This window comes from Daldinia caldariorum, assembly GCF_022478825.1.
Source record: "Daldinia caldariorum strain CBS 122874 unplaced genomic scaffold F4812scaffold_8, whole genome shotgun sequence".
Classification (NCBI taxonomy): domain Eukaryota; kingdom Fungi; phylum Ascomycota; class Sordariomycetes; order Xylariales; family Hypoxylaceae; genus Daldinia; species Daldinia caldariorum.
This window is the reverse complement of record NW_025953044.1, coordinates 436375-457138: the sequence shown is the minus strand read 5'-3', so window position 1 is coordinate 457138 and position 20764 is coordinate 436375. Positions and strand designations below refer to the sequence as shown.

General features: G+C 47.7%; 5 protein-coding genes across 5 annotated transcripts; all 5 read right to left on the bottom strand.

Annotated features, from left to right (window-relative positions):
- Positions 1-1238: 1238 nt before the first annotated feature.
- F4812DRAFT_380477 (glycoside hydrolase family 35 protein) lies at positions 1239-3812 on the bottom strand. Its single transcript, XM_047932022.1, has one exon. It carries the CDS (start codon positions 3327-3329, stop codon positions 1326-1328), a length of 2004 nt encoding a protein of 667 aa, XP_047790183.1. The 5' UTR covers positions 3330-3812; the 3' UTR covers positions 1239-1325.
- On the bottom strand, positions 3811-7626 carry F4812DRAFT_427891 (Oxysterol-binding protein-domain-containing protein). The gene is made up of 4 exons (XM_047934143.1): positions 7443-7626; positions 7130-7385; positions 6970-7046; positions 3811-6893 (listed from the first exon to the last, which is right to left on the bottom strand). The coding sequence occupies exons 2-4, from the start codon at positions 7163-7165 to the stop codon at positions 4070-4072; spliced, it is 2937 nt and encodes a 978-aa protein (XP_047790182.1). The 5' UTR covers positions 7166-7385; positions 7443-7626; the 3' UTR covers positions 3811-4069.
- Positions 7627-11384: 3758 nt separating this feature from the next.
- F4812DRAFT_380445 (uncharacterized protein) lies at positions 11385-13159 on the bottom strand. Its single transcript, XM_047932021.1, has one exon. It carries the CDS (start codon positions 12680-12682, stop codon positions 11558-11560), a length of 1125 nt encoding a protein of 374 aa, XP_047790181.1. The 5' UTR covers positions 12683-13159; the 3' UTR covers positions 11385-11557.
- Positions 13160-14476: 1317 nt separating this feature from the next.
- Positions 14477-16010, bottom strand: F4812DRAFT_427885 (S-adenosyl-L-methionine-dependent methyltransferase). The gene is made up of 4 exons (XM_047934142.1): positions 15495-16010; positions 15361-15396; positions 15053-15194; positions 14477-14962 (listed from the first exon to the last, which is right to left on the bottom strand). Exons 1-4 carry the CDS (start codon positions 15703-15705, stop codon positions 14602-14604), a joined length of 750 nt encoding a protein of 249 aa, XP_047790180.1. The 5' UTR covers positions 15706-16010; the 3' UTR covers positions 14477-14601.
- Positions 16011-17727: 1717 nt separating this feature from the next.
- On the bottom strand, positions 17728-19751 carry F4812DRAFT_427881 (ORMDL family-domain-containing protein). The gene is made up of 4 exons (XM_047934141.1): positions 19392-19751; positions 18765-19280; positions 18289-18647; positions 17728-18224 (listed from the first exon to the last, which is right to left on the bottom strand). Exons 2-4 carry the CDS (start codon positions 19042-19044, stop codon positions 18177-18179), a joined length of 687 nt encoding a protein of 228 aa, XP_047790179.1. The 5' UTR covers positions 19045-19280; positions 19392-19751; the 3' UTR covers positions 17728-18176.
- Between the last annotated feature and the right edge of the window lie 1013 nt (positions 19752-20764).

Sequence of the window (20764 nt, the reverse complement as noted above, 5' to 3'; positions counted from 1 at the left end):
GCTAAAAACCAAGAGATCAGATATATCAATGGCCACAGCTTTAAATGAGTTGAAAAGGTGTTTCGGCAACAGTACGATCGGACGATAGTACGGCGATTTTGGCTGAGTGATTGGTATTCCATGCGGGGGCAGGTGTCTACCGTTAGACTCCCAGTAACTGGAACAAGAAGCCTTTCGAACTACGGCAAAAACCACAATACAGTTATTCGTTATGACAATCCGTCAGCTTACTACTGTTTCGTCTACACTAAGCTTGCTTAGTCCGGAGAGGGGCGATGGTCGAGCGCCATGAATTTCCTACTCTCCATGCGATACACGCTTATTTCATAGGGTCGAGTACAGAGGCATTCCGAGACTATATCCTTGCGACCCGGAATTTTCATTGTTCAAATACTACGATTATATCTTTCGCAAGTCGGCAGGCCTTGACGATGTTTTGAACTCCTTTCCGGTTAGTACAGGCGATAAAGCGCAAAGTTGCGAGCATGGGCGCTAGCTATCACGAAATAGACCAGAAGGTCTGGAGAAGACTTTGTTGTTCCGCAAGTGTCTATAACTAAGGTAGCTCTAGGAAGCAAAGTTATCAATACAAGCATCTCCTTTGTTCGTCTACGTCTCCCATATGATACCTGACACCGACCTTACCAATGGAAGAACCTGGGAAGGTTGTTAATAGTAGTACTAAGGGATTAAATGATACTGATGCTGCTCAGTTATGGAGCTTATATATCGTCGCGACTGCTGTCAGGGATATGTGAGAATACAGGGATAGACTGGGTAGAGTAGGGCTCTACCGTCTATATAAAGGGTAGCAATCTCATTCGAGGGAGGTTAGAAAGCAGGGAGTTGCTAGTTCAACCGAAAATACAACATGTACGACCCTGAGTCCCTGACACTTACTCTGTATACGATGATCATCGATCGGGCATAAACCTTAACAACTGCCTATCCTGGGGCTTTAACATAAACAGGTGCCTAACTTATTAATTTTAAAAAACAAGGAGGTCAAGGTTATTGGACTCCCATTTTAGTACTCAGATGATAACTCTGCTCACTACTCGTTTCTACATCAGCATCTATAGGTATCTAATAGAAGAACCATCTCCCAACCATGTCACAAGTTGTGAGAATGAAGGATCTACTAGAAGTATTGGATATGTTAATTAGAAGGCATTATAATAATATACCTTAATTAACGCTTTTGAGCACCGTGAATTTCTACATAGGTACCTGTATATGGCATTCCAGAAGCACCCACAAATACCAGGTAGTCAAATATATTCACTTAGCCTTCGCGAATAATTCTATTGCATTCCAGGAGTTACCTACGGATAATCTGGATCCGGGTAATTTGCCCAGCGCCTCTCCGCCGATCCAAACGCCGTCAAGGACTCCGTGCCGTCGGGCTCTAACTCGAGAACGATAACCTCGTTCTCGGCATTATTCGGTCTGAGCAGCGTCCCCGGAAGATACAGCGACTGCTGCGGCCCGACGACCCAATATCTCCCCAGGTTGAACCCGTTCACCCACACGACGCCCTTGACGCCGCCGGGGACTTCCAGGAAGGTATCTAGGGCGGCTGGATCGGTTGAATTACCATCGCTTTCTACCGCGAAAGTACCACGGAAGAACACGGGTGAAGAAGAGTCGATTGTTGTTTTTGTTGTAGTTGCGGGGCTGGACTTGCGTTCAGTAGGAGGTGCTTCAAGGGGCAGCGAGTACACGTCCCAGCCGCTTAGCACCTCCGATCCGACCGTCACGTTGCCTTTAATGCCTTTATACGGGTCTTCGAGCGCGACAAACGTGCCTGATTCTCGGGACCAGTAGTCGACCCTACCGAGGTTCTCGACTAGTAGTTGGAGCGTATCCCCCGGTTCGAGAGACAAGCGGACTTGGGCCGGCTGAGCATACGTGCTGTCGATCACCCCGCGCTTCGTCCCGTTCACGTACACGATAACCCGATCTCGAGCCCGATCCCCAGGCTGCAAGCCCCCTTCCACGCTAGCCGCCACTTTATGCTCGTACAGGACAAGTCCGTAGTCCTGATCCAGCTCTTCCATCGTTACCGGTGACACGCTTGTAGTAGCAGTCTTCTCGCCCAGCGTATCGAATAGCGAAATCATCGGCGAGAGAGTAATGTTCCCAATCTCAAATAGAGGAACATTCTTCGGCGGTTCCGGAATAACGCCAACACCTCCCCGCGGGACGTACTTCCCAATCGCCTCGCGAAGCGCGAAATACATATCCGTCGTGCGCCCGCTCTCGTCCAGCGGCGCCCCGTAGTCGTAGCTCGTCACGAACGGCGCCGTGTAATTCTTCCAGATCGCGCCATTGCTAAAGCCGAAATTCGTGCCCCCGTGGAACATGTACAGGCTTATCGAGTTGTTCGCGCCGAGCACGAAGCCGAGGTCCTCCACGTACCGCTGCATTTGAGCGGGGTCTTCGGCCCCGGCGTTATGCGGGTTTCCGGATCCCCAGACGTCGGGCCCCGTCGTGTAGTACTCCCCGTCGAGGAGCGGACCCAGCTCGCTCGGCTCCTGGATATACCTATCCCTCGCCGCGAACCCCGCCCGCGGGTCCCCGTCGATCTCGGCCAGAACACCCGGGACCTCGCCGCCGCGGAGCGTCCAGTCGACTCCGCCGTCGTTCGTGTACAGCGGGACCTCGAAATTGCCCCGAAGAATATCCCTTAGCCTACGCGTGTAGTTATGGTCTTCCCCGTACGAGCCGTACTCGTTCTCGACCTGGACCATCAACAACGGCCCGCCCCTCGTGACCTGCAAGTCCCGCAAATCCGCCGCGAGCCTGTTTAAATACCCCTCCGAAGCCCGCATAAACAGCTCGTTCGAAGACCTCACTTTCATCCCCGGCACCCGGCTCAGCCACGCCGGGAACCCGCCCCAGTCCCTCTCGCCGCAGATATACGGGCCCGGTCTGAGCACGACGTTCAGGCCTTCTTCCTGCGCGATCCTAAAGAATTCGGCAATATTGTTACTAGTACTATTATTTTCCTCCTTGCCCTTGCCGTTGTCGACCCACTGTCCTGGCTTCGGTTCGAGCAGATTCCAGTACACGTAGCTAAAAATCGTGTTAAGCCCCATCGCCTTGGCTTTCACCAGCCGATCACGCCAGTATCCCGGCGGGATCCGCTGGGGGTCCATCTGCCCGCCGACGATAACGTACGGCTGACCATGGAGGAGGAAGGACCGACGGTCGTATGTGAATGCCGGCAAGGCGGCTGATAGCGTCGGACTTGGCGAGGAGTTTGAAGCCCACGCTGGGGCGGCGAAGAGAGTCGAGAGACCCAGTACAGGTGTATACCAACGCATCCTTTCTCACGAGGATTGGAAGACGTTCAAGTCTTTGTCATTTCATAGCTACCTGGTACCTATTATTCAGCGAAGGGTGCCAGTTAGATTAACCGGATTACCGCACCACCGGCTAGCGAACGTTCCATCTCCTTCCCCGCATTAGTCGTTGTCTGCGACCACGAGGGTCTATGGAATCCGGGTTTGGTGAAGGTTACATCCGCTAAAGCCCCTAACCTACCTCCTACCTATAATGAAATACCCAGTTGAAGAAAAAATGCGACGTCTTATCATAGCACATAGCCGCTACCTATCGCATAGTCAATCGGAGGCGGGTTACCTTAATTCGGTGAGAATAACGAGGGCGAGTATGGGAGGTAGCTTCACGGTTAGTTTCTCCTAACTTGGCCCCTTTCTCTCTTTTGAGATTCTCACGTAGTTACGTCCGTGGTTAGTATGGTACCTCGGTATCGCATTCGTATTATAATTACACCAGAGTAGAGGGGAAAATGGGATAGATGGGATGTGGATTCTAGTAGTTGGGACAGGCTATTCCCGATGGTAGATTGAAACAGAGTACCTACAATGTAGATCTATACGTGTATGAAGTTCTTCTTTTTGTATGCCCGCGCTGTCTTCTATAACTCCGATCCAACATGTCTACTTGTAAGCGGCCAACAATCATGTCGTGCAGCGTAATCTAACATAGAGTCGAGTCGCCCGTAATAGGAACAAGACTAAACTTCTAACGAGGCTACTGCTTAAGCCGGAGCGTCGAATATACGCTCGATGCCCTTCCACTCCCCCTTCGCTCTCTCCTCCCAGTAGCCCTCTTTTCCTAGCTTCAACTTCCACAGTTCCTCTCCATCTGGCGCGTCGGATGCCTTGACAAACCATCGCGGCTTGTACTCTTCGCCCTTGGTTTCCAAATCTCTTCTTCTCACGCGCTGTGCCTCCTCAAGCGTTACCTTCCACTCTTCGGCATCGTCAAGCTTGCCTTGTTCCGCAAGCCGTTGATCGGGCCGTAATCTAGTATCCGTAGGTGGTAGCCGGCCTTCCTCAACAGGGGTTATCTCGTTAAGGGTGGCGCTAAATGCCGTCAAACCGTAAGTGTTTGGTGCGTTGGGAACGAGTTGGCCAGCCTTCCAGACCTCTTTATTGGTTGCCTTACCGCCCTCCGTAATACGAAGCGAAGCAGTCCAATTTCCTATAAGGCCGGTCCCGATCTGGTTTCCATCTGCATCGAAGAGTTGCACCTCAACATCTTCACTGCGGCCGCCAAACATACCCTTCGTCTTAAATTCGATACTAGCTTTCGCTCCAGTGGTATCGTTGCATACGGTCATCGTCCCAACTGGCTCGACGTATTTCTCTCCCACAACTACGTTCCTTAAGAACATAGTTGCGAGATTCCACGAGTATAACTCATCGGTGCCATCTGGTAGTCGTAAGGCTACGCGGACCCGTCCCTCAGTAGTCAGCTCGGCACTCTTACCCCAGAATTTCTGCGAAGGAGCAGGACTTTGAGTGAGAGACCAAGCTGCGGCATCGGCATGCATTGCAAGGCGTAACGGACGGTGCGTAACCTTTTCAACAATGAGCCTAAATCCACCGGGAACCTCGCTCTCCGTACGAAGGAGCTCGAAAGTTTCACCCAGCAGGGGGTTAAAAGGCTTACGCATAGCACGCTCTTTTACACGGTTGACGCTAAGATGTGAAATGGCAAAAGCAGTGACATATACCAAACGGTCTTTGGGGGTTTTTTGCTGCGCGGCCTGGTCAAGAAGCTGAGCATACTCCAGCTGCTCCGCTACACGCTGCAGAGTCGATATAGGCTCGTTCGACGAGACAGGCATACTGATCGTACTCAGATCTTTACCAACATTTTTGCGGACGAATGCGATCAGACTTGGAGGCGGAACGGTAGCTGCGGGAATAGTTTTACGTCGTTCTACAGCGATGTCGACTGGCAATGGAGCGAGGGATTTGGGCCGTGCAGGATAGAGAGCCGCAGCACCACTTGCTCCCGCGTTCCCTTCGCCTTCTTCCACGGATGACGTTGAAGATGAGTCGTCAATAGTGGCATCATCAGCCTCGGATTCGTGAGAATCTTCGTCACTCTCGCGGCTAGCAATCATCATAACTTGAGCTCTGCTATCCGTTTCTCCTCCCTCAGCATCGAAGAACTCATCAGTCGACGCAGTGGACTCAAGACTTCTCCTAGAGGTAGCGGAGGCGGGCACTGGTATTCGTCGTTTCTTGCTATTAGCAAGTACCTTAGTAAACTCCGCGACAACTAAGTCCAGATCGTTCAAGAGAGCAGCGCAATGGTCATGGGTGTTTTGCTCCACTTGTTCGCCGTGGCTGGACCCATTCGGCGTTGGCACAGCCAACGCTGGCGAGGCTGCTGGTGCCGGAGAATCTGGTGGAAGGGGCGAGGAGCTTTGCTTTCTCTTCCAAAATGGGCGCCTGTCCTGTGTTGCTGGTGTGAAGTAACCATCGCTGCTCTCTGATACGGCTGCTGGGGAGGCCGACGTTAGGTGTGAAGTCTGAGGCCGTTGCGGTGGTTGTTTCTGAACAGCCATATCTTTAACCAAACGGCGTAGGGCGTCTCGCGTACCGACAATACGGCTAACCAAAGCTTCGACCTGCTGCCATTCTCGGTCCTCTTCTTGATGCGAATTTGGCGGGTTGACATGCTTAGCAGTTGCCACTGTAAGCTTTTCAGGAGAAGGCTCCTCGAGCGTCGGTTCAAGGCCCCTAGCGATTCTGCTCGCCTTTTCCAAAGCCCGTGCCCATTCATTGAATTCCTTGGCATTAGATGCTCTCAAGTGCCAAACTTCTGCTCCGGAATCAATGTTGATTTCCCTTCGCCGCTCGTCGGCAGCAATTGCAGCCAAACTCAAGGGAATTGCTCCTCTTAATGCAGACGAGTTGCGATTGTGATAGTATGACATGGTACAAGACGAATAATCCAGGGAAAAGAACCTTCGAGCATAACCTTGACCCTTCTTTCTCCGTCTCTTTAATAGGGTACCCGTGAATGTAGTTGACGATGCTATCCCATCGCTGCGAGCGCCCATAGATTTTGCTCGTTGACGGCCGGCTAGGTGACTCTGTAGACTTTCGGTAGACTCGGCTGGCATGTCCCCCAATTGTTGATTTGCTCTTCCTAGACTAGTTTTACTACTGCTCGCGTGGGAACCGGCTTGGAGGTTCGGGAGATGATGTGCCCCTTGCGGCGGCGCGCCTGTGGGGTAGGTAAGGATAACAACGGTAGCCGTCTTGGATGTTTGCTTGGAGAAGGTATTGTCGAATATTAAACCAAACATCCCCCCATGACCCTTTAGGACATCATATGTTCCCATGGACACTTTGTCGGCCTCGCATTTCCCATACCATTTTACTGGAATAAACCCTTTACTAGCCAATTGCTCCTGAGCTGTACTAGCATCTCTCTTCGCAAAACGACCCTTCCCATGGTTCCCGCTACCGTCGACGTGTTCGTAATCGTTATTCGTGCCGTCTAAGGTCGGTACTTGAGCTGCTGCGCCGTGGCCGGGATGCTTGACAATGCCGAAGTTACTAGCAGGACACATTCAAATTAGTATTATGGAATTGTTACGAACAAGGCATAGGAAGGGGGGATTTCAGGACTTACATGGACTTCTTATGGGGTTGGACACTCCATGAAATGGTTTGATCTTCGTCGACTTTGACCCATCGCACAATATAGGACTATTTGAATAGATGTTAATTCTCGGGCCTTGCGGAATCGTCATGTCTCCAGTAATAAGAACATGCATAGTGTTGTTAAGTACCTTGCTGTGGATTTCTAGTTGTTCTATCCCTGCCATCTTCGCAGTTGTGGTTGTAGACGACTATTGCTCATTCATGGATAGAATTGTTTTCTTTTCAGATAAGTCGAAACATTTCCGTCAATTGCCGAGGAAGGGAAGTTGTTGAGAATAAGCGGAAAGACAAGCTTAGGTGTTATTTTGTAAAGCAGTGAAATAAAATAGAGAATACGTCTGCCTGTTGCTTCTGTAAGCTGGTAGATGCACAACAAGGAATAAGCTGCATGTAATGTAATTCAGCCACAGCAACCCACGATCGGATGTACCTTGGGTGTACCTTGAGTGTATCTTGGGTGTTGTACCTAAATATGTCAGAAGTAAGAAACACACCTTTTCACAATATCTCGCCTCGCACAGGTTTATTGTGAACCGTTATTTATTTCAGATTGTCTCGAGAAGAAAAGGGGAAATAGAAATTCAGTTGTAAACTATTAAATAAAAAAATACTAGTTTAAAAGCGTCCATAAGAAATAAAATATTGGTACGAGCTACGGGACAGTCGGACAGAAGGCCTGACTAGGTACCTTTCAGTTAGTGCCTTGGCTAGTTCATGAGAGTGGATTATGTACCTGTTTGAAGATTGAGTTGTGGCGCAGAACATCAATGTTCCATAAATAGCTCACTCCCCCTTTCTAGATTAAATTACATAAGGTTACCTAGTAGGTACCTAGGTACCTAAGGTACTCATGAAAGGTTATGTCATTGCCCCTGAATCCATTCATTCACCACATACGAAGTAGTATAGTCGATTATGAACGAGGTATCTATCGTAATATAATGCTTTAATTTACTGGCAATACTACCTATTATCTACCTCCTAAAAAAATATGGATAGAAAGCCTATTTTCATAGGAGGTAGGTAACTTAGCATTTCGGCCAATGCTTGAAGCCTAACTCATTCTGGAGCTTGGGAACTTTTTCAACAACTTGGAAATAATTCAACTGTAGTTCATATCATCATGTTCACAAAACACTAGACACGGAAGAGCATACATTTTCATGAATAATATCCCCATTCAAGCTAATATTATCTGATCAATGAGATTACCTGCCTCAAGTACCTAAACAGGTATCTACCTACCTAGTCCCTGAGTAAATGACCAAGAAAAGTATGACAACTTTCGTCTTATATATTGTTAAGTATTGCCGTCTAGTAGGCAAGAAAGGTGTAGAAAGAAGCTTGCTCTATTTCTACCTACTGAGAGCGGGGCCACAGTTTTGGTGGTGGCTCTAGGTCACCTGATCAGGCACCTGTGCAACATTAAGCAACTATAATTTATTCACTAGAAATTGGCACAAGAGATGTCACTACGACTTCAATACGAGAGTGAATGACTGCTTAGTATCTACTGCACTATGTTAAGGCTCTAAACAAGAAATTATATATTCCAAGTAAGTAATGTATGGGACATCTCTACATCTCTCCTTTCTGTTCCCCAGCCATTTTCTACCACCACTTCCCATCACGACAGAAACCTCGCCCGCCGCTCCAGGAAGCCCTTTTCAACAAAGCACAAGCACTCAATATCAATCGTTAAGATGGATTGCTACAGGAGATTAGCGCATCACCTTTGCGCCAACTGCCAGACCCGGAAAGACGATCAGAAGTATGAAGTCCATGGGACTCGCTGCCCTAAACGCACGGAGACCGGAGAATGCCCCCGCAAAATGTTACTATTTAGGGAGACTACGCACTATACAACATATTGTAACAGGTGTAAATACAGATTACCTTATGGGCGATAGAAGGAAACAAGCTCGTTCATCGCGAAGAGGATATATCTTTAGCTACCCGAAGCGGTACACTTAGCAATGTACCCAACTCTCCTCTCTCCCTAGCACAACAAGCCTGCTAAGTCAGAGTACCGTCACTAGGGCCAGCCATTGCCCATACAAAATCAGCAAATCGTATATCTACAGTTAATTCAAAAAGGGAAATAGGTAAAAAATATATAGCCTTTTAGGGTAGCTTTCTTACACCTATTAGAGCTTTTACGATGTTTTTCAATTTTCTATATCGTTGTTCGGTCGCGAAATACTTGACAGTGTTATTTTGTTGTTATTACGAAACTCGAAGGTGGCTGTCAGGGATTAGCCCGTAATGGATGTCGTATACAGAGTGAGTATCAGAGAAGGCCAGTATATAGTATATTGGTGACATCTAGTAACGCCTGGCCTTCTAACCTCCTGCGAGGGAGCTGCCTGCCCTTTATATAGGCGATAGGTATCTTATAGTATCCATTTATCCACATACCCCTGACAGTGGCTACTAACGACGATGATAATCTGGAGAACCAGAATATCAAGAGCCTTGCAGCAGACCTGCAAGGCGGCTTTATCAGGTACATAAGCAAAGTCCTGACTCAGGTATTAGGTCAGGTAAAGAGTCAAAAGGTTATCCAATAAAGCTAGATAACCATGACTCCTGGCCGTGACAGTTGTTGTTTTTTTTTTTTTTTTTTTTTTTAGTTCGAGGATGATATTTTTCGGTTAGTCTTATAACTGCCACTAGTACCGAGTTTTACTAGACGACATAAATAACTATACCTAAGATATCCATACGGTAGGATAGGTAGAGACCTTATGCAACTAATGATGATGTCGATAAGTGGCAGATAAATCCCTTAATAACTGTCATGTTTTTACCTGAGTCGGTAGGGAACTACAAATATAGGAGCTTTTTATACCATGCCTGGATCATCATCGCAAATAAACTATCATAATATGACCACTTGAACAGGAAGCTGATAATTGTTCCTGTTTCTTGTAGGTATTCGCTCTACGTATAATACACACAGGTACTCAATCTCTCCGGCAGTACTCTAGTACCACTGTTACTGTGAGGGCGATGTGGCGGTTCCAGAAAATTGGCAAGTCCTAATACTTTATACACCAGGGCTTTCAATATCCCACACGAACCAAAACGCAGGTTTGATACACATGAAATTAACTTTAACTTGGATGCTTTGCAATAAAGCACGTAGTTAGTGATGGATTGGGCACCTAGTCAGTCATGAACTATTTGAGCATTTGAGATTTTGGAGACGATTCGACAGTCACAAACCATTATGCTCTTCTAACAGCAGTTTCTGGAGATATATTCCTAATATTCCTATAAATAACTTATTTTTAGCTTCGTCTGACGAATGCCTAGATAGGTAAGTAGAAGTTTATTACTACTTTACTTATATTGCATCTCCTCGAAAAGTAAATACAACCATTCTATCTGATCTTGAACAAGAGAGTCAAAGCTATCTAGTCACGTAGTGCTGAGCGTCAACCTCGCTCTAGATATATATATATATATATATACTTCTAGTAAGGGACAAGGCCTCTCTATTGCCGTCTTTCAACACCACCCTTCCTCCTAATTTCTGAACCACAGGCCCAAGTATCTCCCTACAAAAATCGAGGAATCATACACGAACTTTTGCTTCAGTGGGACGGAAGCGCAACACGGACCACTAATATGGAGGACATCAAAGGGTGCTGTCAGCTCCAGCAAATCCGCTTCATCTGCAGCGGCTGCAACGAGCTCGTGCACTGCATGAAAAGAGAAGCCTACACTCCCGCCTGTCCTAGAGACATGAGACAAGGGGTGGGCTGCCCTTCGCAACCTCTGCCGCAAGTACAGGTTCGGAAGAACTGGATATGTCAAAGCTGCGACCATGTGCTGCGTGCGTGTAAGAGAAACGATCGAGCTACGGGTACGTGGGACTGATGATTTATATGACTTCCGTATACGGGGAATACGCTGACTCTTCTCCCTAGGTACGTTGTAAGATGGATCTAACCACCTAGACGCCCTCCTCGAGAGTACTACCGAGAGCAACAGCAGCAGTTGGCATCCGGCGGTCAGAGAAACTATGATGGCGAAGCCGTGCAGGTATTTTTTTAGGAGCAAGCTGGATGGTTGGTTAGCAGATGATTCCGAGCCAGCAGTCTTATCGCTACAGAATTGTAGCTTTTCTTCACCAATAATTGATATTCCCATACCACACGTCCCTGTGTCGCTTGTGCAAATGTTTTCGACCCCGTAGAAGTGCGGAATAGGTGAACTGTGATGTAGCGAGGCGCACCGGTGTGCTCATCCCGGTGCAAGAGAACTTTTAGATGGACGTACTAGAGCTTACCTATACACCATAAGCATAGCCTTAGGTAGTACCCATGGCAGTAAATAACACACTCTCGATATCATGCTAGGGGCAGAAGGAAGTCCTAAGGATTCAAAACCCGGGTATATTCCACATAGCTTGCAAGCTTCTAGCCTCTGTAGATTCGATAGCGACGGTTATTCCGAACAGACACCCACCCGGTCCTATAAGGTCTTATTCAACTTGCTCAACGACCTTTCTTAAGAAAATGGCCCGTTCCTCTAGATTAGGTACCTGTTCAACCCGCCCCTGATCCCCCCTTCTCCGACACCGAATCCGACCTCCGAGCCAGCGGAGTTTCCAACGCGCTAGACCTCGGCCGCTCCCCCTCCGTCTCCGTACTGACCGGCCTCTTCTCCACCAGACTGCCCGGCCCCGACCCCGACCCCGACCCCGACCCTATCTCCAGCATATCCTGCGACCGCCACGGGTACGGCGCGTCCTCGGACATCGGCGACGGGGGGATATCCAATCTCTCGTACCGGCCTTCCTGGCTGCGAGTCGACGACGACAGCGACGAAACCATCGAATTCCCCCGCTCTAGGGAGACCGGCGACACCGGGGTTTCGGTAGTAGTAGCGTGTACCGCCAGAAGAGGAGCAGGAGGAGGCGGGGTGGTGGCAGGAGTAGTAGTTGTTGTAGCGGTAGTACTCGCGACGATGTCCTCCGACTGTCGAGCCCGCCCCTCCTCCTCCTCCTCCTTTTGGAGCTTCCCGTACGCCGGCGGCTCCCCCCGTGAACCGAGCATCTTCCGGCGTCCCTGGGCCCCGTTTCCCCGGGCCCTCCGGTACCGCTTGGTGATCCATATCGGGATGAACAACCCCGAGGCCACGGTTCCCGCGCGACCTACCGCGCGCATGTAGCTTGGCTCCTTACCTCTTCCTCCTCCTCCTCCTGCTGCTTCTCCCGTCGTCTCCTTTTTCCTCCGCCACTCTCGGGAGCCGAATGCGGCGAGCGAGGCGAGGAACACGAGTAGCATCAGCCCGAGAACGACGACGACCGGAATGGCCCAGGTGGGCATTCGCTGGTTCGAACTCGCGCTCTTTACCGACGTGTTCTGTGTACTGAGGTACGCACCGCCCGCATCGTCCGATATCGTGGGTTGAGGTGTAGGCTCAACTAGGGTACGAGGTGGTGTCGGTGTCGGCGACATTTGACTTGAAGTTGTGGTCGGGGTATCTGCATGTATGATGCTCTTATTGGTTGTTGTTGGCTTTCCTCCCTTATCTGTTTCTGAATGTTGTGATGATGGGTCAATGGGAGGTGATTGAGGAAGCATCCCCTTCATCCCCTTGTCGGTGGTATGCGGCTTATGAGAGCCATTTGATTTGGGATGTCCGAATAAGCCCATCATACCGCCCATGCGAATATAGGGTTCAATCACTACCTGTCCTTCGTCCTTTTGCCAATTAACAACACCAGGTACAGGTATCTAGCTTACTTTAGGTAGATTCGCGAACTTGAACTCGTAGAAACGCCACCAGAACCCAAGGAAGAGGATTTCGCAGCGGACATCCTGTTTATTACTCCCGCATAGAAATTAGGGCCGTCGGCCTATCTATTTCTGGATACCTGGCGCAATGTGCAGAAACTTTGATACATATCAGTGTCCGACCGGGCTGAGGCGCAGTCAACGATCGGGGTGCTAGCATTGGTTAAACGGTATGCTCATGGTAACCAACTATAGTCGACGTCGTATGAATGAAAGGATAGGGCTGCAGTTCTGTATGACATTTAGGTCGTAGATTTTCGTAAGAGTTACCTAGACCCTTATGGGCCGTGTCACCCTCCTTTTTCAAAGATATACCGTAGTACTATCGAACTATCGGTCTGCCTAACTTCTATCTAGGTATTACTTCGTTCGTAGGACATATTATGTATGCAGGCGGCTAATGTAGGAAATAGTGAAGATGGTTGGGGGCGGTTGGGGGCGCCATGTTTCGGATCCAGGAAGAAGATAGATCAGGGGCTCATCTGAGTGCGAAAAGATTTTCTTTCCTGACTTTTTACATAAGTATACCTAGGTAGGTAACTATTTGTTCAGCAATTAGTCTTCCTGCATTTGGAGGCGGCCATTTCGTCAATTACAACGTAGGGCCCTCAAGGCGCAACGAAGCATATTGAGCCATTAATATAAACATAAGCGAACCGGATCTATAGTCCTCGGTCAGAAGCAGGCCGTAGTCAATTCGACCTGTCTGGATTATTGCTGCGTGGTTGCATTTTTAGTTAGGATTCAAGCCACCAATATCTTAAACAACATCTCCATTAGGGTGGGGGGCCTTTAAAAGCTTATACTACTCGCACGAACCTGCAGTGGCGTATAAATATATCATGAGAGATTACGATGATCCGTGAGGCTGAGCTGATTGACTTAGACATTCTGACATTAGATGCGTCACGGTCTCACTCTATGGTCCTCTCTAAACAGGCAGAGGTATCGCATTAAGACCTTAGATAGGCAAGTATAAACTACCTAGCATGAGTATATGCAGACTATGCGTCGAACTAAACCTGTCATAATAGCTATAAATGATAGATTCAATTCTTTATCTACCCTCTAACCAACTATATAATACCTGCCCCTCGATGGCAGGGTTGCATCACATTTCAGCCACCACATGGGAAGTTTCAGTATTATTTTGATACAAAACGTTGGAACATTACACTAGGAATTGATTAATAAGTGGTAGTGCTCTACGGCTATATGCAGGTGTGTCGCCGACATTGTCAAGTCAAAGTTAGACACCTAGGTTAACATACATGTAACTCGTTATGAAGTCTTTTATAAATAACCCGAATTTATAGAAATCAAGGGAACTATTCTAGCATGCAGCACATGCCTATCTGCCCCCATCCAGTAGGAACAAGTCAGTTAACATTAGGTAGTTTCTTTAATTGCTTCATATAAGCCCTTCTGCGTGGTAACGCCCAAAATACGTGTAGCTTTACGATGCTTCAACGGAATTCTGCACATGTTTAGAATATAGGAAGATTTAACAATAGACTAACTTTTTAATAAGTTAACCTTACAGGTACACGATTTTATATACAATCAATCTTAGAAAAATATTTTCATTTAGTATATAACAGTCAGTTAGAGTGACCGATCAGAGGCTACCTACGAATGAACTTATCATACAAGTCATCGTCCCATGTGCTTTCGTCAGGTGTCAACATGTGCGTAGAAGAGCTATGAAATTCGGAATGCCAATGAAGCCAGGATTTGACAATCAAGCAAGCCCAAATTCACCATCACTCAGCAAAACCCCGACAGGCAACTTAGTCCAACAGTCTGGATAAGTGCAGACCATCCCACAGCGGAACCAGGAACGTTTCCAGGCGGTCATTCGCAGCCGCGAGATCGTTGTACTCGCGGATAGCAGCCACGTTGGCCGCCGGTACCGAGCCCTCCTTGTCGAAGTCGGCAGATTGCCAAGGGTTATCCGAGCTGGAGTCGGCAACTAAACCATGGCGGAGTGTGTTGTCCGCAGCGATGATCCCGCCGGGTCGGAGAAGTCGGTTCTTGGCGCCCGGAGCCGACATCTCCAAAATCTGGCTTAGGTAGCCGGTGTATCCTGTCTTATCCGCGTCGATGAAGATGATGTCATAAGGTTCGCTTACATCAGCCAGCTTCGGGAGGCTATTCGCATCCAAGAATAAAGTAAGTTATTTGTTAGGTACCTAAGGAGGGGGAGACATGAAAGGGGAAATCAACGAGTCGTTCACTGACGTTTCAGCAGCAGGACCGACGTGAACATCGATGTTCTCGTAGCCTTGTTTCTTCCATGCCTCCTGTGCCAACTTGGCGTACTCTTCACTGTACTCAAGACCGGTGACTTTACCCTGGGGGCCGATAGCGTGGCTCCAGATCACTAACAGCGGCATAAGTTAGTAAGTATTATAATAGATACCTACCTAAGTAGCTAAGTAAGGAGAAGATCCCGGGTATGCCTCGGGGTAATCGTCGCTTATTTTGGACGACTAACTCTCCTGAGACAGGCTAAAAAGGGGAGGGGGTAAGATTCAGGTGTTACATACTAGCCGAGTATCCAACGTAGACACCAATCTCTAGCACTGCGGATTTGATTAGCGGTATATTCAAGCAAGGTCAACCTCAGATAGATATCTAAAAACTAAGAAACTTGGCAGTATAATATGGGTTAATCATTTACCTCGCTTGGCACCAATGGCTCGGGCAAAGAAGATGAGAGCTTGAGACTGGAAGGTTGAGATCATGTAGTTGGAGTCGCTACGCTCCTCAATGATTCGGGCATGGTAGTCCTTGATAGGCTTAGGGAGCTGAAGCGATTGCGCCTCCGCGTATTTAGTAACGCGCTCGCCCAGCTTCTCGTTGGCATACATAATTGTTGTTCCGGCCTTCATAGTGACGATGTTTGATGTGATGACGAGATCCAGAAGTTGTCAATTTTGGATTTATGGTGTTTTGGTATAAGATAAGTACCGAGTTACGTCTTCTGTAATCCGCGACAAAGAACAGCGCAGTTTGAAGGCGAGTGATGAAATCGAGGTAAACTCACTAAGTTGTCTTGAAAAGAGTGATGAATAAAGAAAAAGAAAAGACAATGTCTGAGATCGCTGGGAAGTTGCAACAATTTAACAATTTAACAGCTGACGTGGATATTTTAGGTACCTCCTACCCAAGGTAAGGTATTGTGAGTTTATGGAAGTGACTACCGACTTAACCCACCTGCTAACCTATAGGTTAGCTACCTCCTACTTATACTCAATGAGAGGTAGGTTAGGTAGTTAGTAATATGGCATATGGCGTCACCCACACTAGTATAAAATAAAACTTGGTCGTTCTTCCCTGATACATGTAACTACCTCATGTATCACGAATCATGCTAGCTTTAGGTAGGTAAACTCCATTTAAGCAGCTACCTACCTACCTTAGGTACCTAAGCTGAGGAGGATCTTGCCCTACCACACACCAATCCCGGATCCGAGTGCCAAGCTCCGTAACTTCCTGTAGGACAAGGTTCTTTCGACTGACCAAGTCCGATCTCCGCGTCGTGCGATCCGGATCAGATAAGATTATTATCTCCAACTTTGACAGGGGAAAGCAGCATCGTCACCACCACCTGGTTACACAATGTCTTGTCCTGATTTATTCCCATACCTACCTGGAAGCTGTGATATCAGTTATCCATTTGAAAATCTTAATTTACCAAGCGTTTCTTTTCACCGAGCAATCCAAGTTCAATTACGAGACTTTATCACTACCTACCTAGGTACATAGGTAGCTACAGCTATAGAAACTCGAATTCCAAATGCGTACAGGTTTATACAGAATCATGCCACTATACAACGCCGATGCAGCATCCGAAAGCTCGGAATTCCGAGAAAGTCATGGCCTGATTCACGTAAACCTTAGGTTACCATCTCGAAAATCCTACCCAGCTTTGGCCTTACTCTCCTCTTCCTCTTTGCCATGGGTTGATAAGGTACCTGCCTAGGCAAGTATCTACATCGTCTTGGATTATAGTGCGTTAAACACCTATTACCGAGCGCTTATATTATGCTTATTCTAGACGGTTATAACCGCCGCAAAGCGTAATTACGATCGTGAGTAAGGATGTGTCGCCCGACGTCGGTCATAAGGGTAGCTGATGTGGAGAAGCGATGCGATAGAAAAAGACTCCTGGAACATACATTATAGTGCTCGTCCGAGCAATGAGAATTCGGAAATAGCGCGTTCTCAATAAACTATGGATCGATAGGACTACCAAAGAAGAGGGTGGGTTGGGTGAGAAAAAGGCCGGCTGCGTATCACCGGCAGTGGATCTCGAATCTTTAGCACTCGGCTCCGTCTCGGCTTCCGTGTCTTCGATGGGCTGTGGACCGAGCTGCTGGGGGGGGGGTTGGATTACCTATATCTAAAGCATTCCCTACCCAGAACTGCTCGACGGCTGAACGCGTGCGCGCTTCGCTTGCAGGGTCTCTGCCACGGGTGAAGGGTAGTGTAAGGATACACTATAATAGGGGATGAGGGGTGAGTTCCACTTCCCGAAGCATTGACGATACCTAGCATCCAGAACGTTCGCAGCAGGGGAAGCAGAACCCGCTAGACCATAGATAGCAATCAGTTGGTTGCTGATCATTGCGGCCCTCATCTCTCGATAGCCACTTTTTGCCTTGACTAACACGGGTAAAATTAAGATACAACGGAGGAGTAGCCATGGAGGGGGAAATAAGAAATGCAATGGGGGTGAGTCAGCTTAGGCGATGGAAATATCGTGGTGTAGGTTTTAAACAGCTGAGATGTAACATGGAGGAGTAGTTATAATGATTTTCAACTACATACTTGCCCCTTAAATAGGTAGGCAGAGTTCTCATTACGGAGCTTGTGCGCTTATGTTATTTCTTTGATACTTTCCTTCACGGTTTGAAGGGATAGATGTGGTTATCTTAATACCTACCCTAGTAGATAATTGATATACGCAAATGCCTATATTATCCCGCGATAGATGTTGCTACGCCTTACCTGTAGCACTGTCACACCATCATAAGAAGCTAGCTAGTATCAGAGTTCGCAACATCGGAATCATCAACAATAGCGTCGCCATGTTCAAGAGGATCGCGTCGCGTTTTGAGAAGAGTCGAGAGACCTAACTAGACAACAAGTGCCGAGACAAGGGGTAACACACACGGTCTTGGGGTATAATGTAAATGTTTTGTCTTGACTGATTTGCTCTTAGAATCGACGTTCAGTTTAGCCTTCACCCCTTACTCCTCTACTTTTGTATATTAACCCCTTTAATGACTCGCAGCCTCCCAAACCCACAACCTTTTCTCAAACGCCGATTCGAATATGCTGGGTACCATCGTCAAGTTTAGTCTTCTGGCACACCAGAAAACAGGCCTACTCTCATGCGGTGACTCTATAAGAATGGCTCATTAGTATCTCCGCCTAGTTTAGGGATAACAGGGGATTTGGGAACCTACAAAGGGCAGCTTCGGTATAACTACCGCTAGTACAGCTAGAAAGTTGATGGTGAAATATGTGAGGTCGTAGTGGGTATAGTGCGTACTTAGGAGGAAGAGCACAATAGGAACGCTGAGCAGGAATTTCTTGGCGGGGGTGTACTGCGCGCCGTCGTCGATTTGTTCCCACATATTCAAGTTATCATATGCACCACTGTTAAAGTCGAAGGGTACGCCGCGGACGTAGTGGAACATGATGTAGGAGCCGAACATGTAGGAAATATTGGTCAAAGTCCAAGACGTCTCCTGGGAAACACCGGGTATAACATCCCAAAGAATCTTGAGCGCAAGGATCAGAACAATGTGGATGGTCCACGCCCCTGTTGACATGTCCTTGTTAGTTACCAAATTCGAATACCATGAAAAGCAGATCATGAAAAACTGCTACAATTCTAGAAGGTATAATCCCCCCCCTATACTCCAAGATTCCGACATACCTTTAGCGTTGACCCAGTTCGCATTGAGATTCGGAAGGGTAGACTGGTCGTTCAGCTGTTCTATCGGTTCCTGAGGTTCTTGATATATCTGGAGGATGCTGCTCGACCGCCGCCTCCTAGCCGACTTAGAGTCTCCCATATCGAGATACGTGGTACCTCCCCGTCTTGGAGGATTTGTACCAACGTCGTAAGAGACGGTGCGGGGAATGAGGATTGGGGAAGACACTTTGGCGGTATTGGACGAAGAACTCGAGTTGGGTTTCTCGGTTTTGTTCGTCATCCAAATAGCTCGATCCGGGAAACTTTATTGTGTTTCCTCTTTTCTCTTCGACGTACCAAGGGGGATCGCGTACGAGTACGATATCGCTATTGTGAGGATAGAGTTGGAGATGATCCGAAGGAACAGCTAGCCAATCAAGTGCTAGACGTGGCGGCGTAAATATAGAGGGGACTACCTAGGTAGATAGTCTACAGGGTATCGCAGAGAATGCAGCCGATGCTGAAGAGTAGAAAAAGCTATATATGCCGTGTTAGGAGAGCGGAGTCGGAGAGGACATGAGGAATCAAGCGTCGAATGCAAGATGATGCAAGATGGAGCAAGAGAGAGATAGAGAGAGATTCTAGTACCGTAGCTCCGAGACTGAGAGAAAAGACGAGGGAGTGGAAATAATTGATTGGCGATGAATACAATTAATTGAAGTGCATTACGAATAAAGTGGTAGATGACGAAGTTTAGAAGAATGTTAAAAGAGGTTGCGGGAGGTTGAGAGATAAATCAGGTTGAATCTGAATGGTTTACCTTAGGTACCTAGGTATGGAAGGTGATGATCAAAGAGTAGCAGCGAAATAAATCAGTCTAAAATCAAGCAAGCAAGCATTTGAACAAGGACAAGTTTACGAGATGGGGTACAAGAAGCCAAGGGGCTAGGAGGGGCCAGAGGGGCTAAAAGGGCTAAAAGGGCTAAGAGAGAAGATTTAGAAGGCGTCTATTGGATAAGGTGACTTGGGTTGTTAGCTAAAAAGTTAACTAGACTAGGTTTAGGTACCCTGGATATTGAGGTACCTATTGTATGTATTATATTGTACTGGGTAGCTTTTGCACAGCCTGGATCGCGTGGCTGCAGCTGGAGATTTCGGGGGTTTGCTGGGTTTGTTGGGTCTCCGGTCATCTAAGTACCTGGTATGTTAATCTTGCGTTAAGCTTTGCTCCAAAGGTACCTAACCTTAGGTGCCTTAGGTACTCATCAAAAGGATCAGGGGGTACCATTAGGTACTACAGAGTCTCACGAGACCACGTGATGTTCTATATGGTGTTCCATTCCTTCCCAAGCAGTCGGGCTCCGCGGAATTCGACCTTAGATTTGTTATCATTTTTAGGCTATATTGTTTAGATAGATAACCCTATCAATACATGCCCATATAAAACAGTATACAGCCCCGCTAAATGTTACTCTAATATCTGGTTACGTAGCTAGCGTGTTTCAATTTATAGATCGCCACATGTGAACATATACCCAGTAACAAAAATGTTACCTTGATCCATTAATTTCTATTAAAAAGAAAAAAGAAACAAGAAAAAAAAAAAAAAAAAAACATTCGAAGAGCCGCATCATCAACATTCACCAATTTGATGATTGTACCTGACAACCTACCCACCTCCAAACCTTTTTGAAAATAACATTTCCGAATGCGCTTTTACTTATTTGCTTACCTTAGGTAGACAGTGAATAAGAGTTATACCTGTTATTTACATTCGCCCCTAAGAAAGTATCTTTCTTGCCTTGTCTTGCGCTACCTAGGTGTTGAGACCTACGGCTCAGCAAGAACGCGGCGTCGCGGCAAGATCACGGCAGGTAAGCTTTATTACTACTTAGTTCCAATACTAGTACAGTATTGTTTTGGCGGGGGGGGGGGGGGGGGGGGGGGGGGGGGGGGGGGGGGGGGGGGGGGCGGGGGGGGGGGGGGGGCGGGGCGGGGGGGGGGGGGGGGAGGCGGGGGGA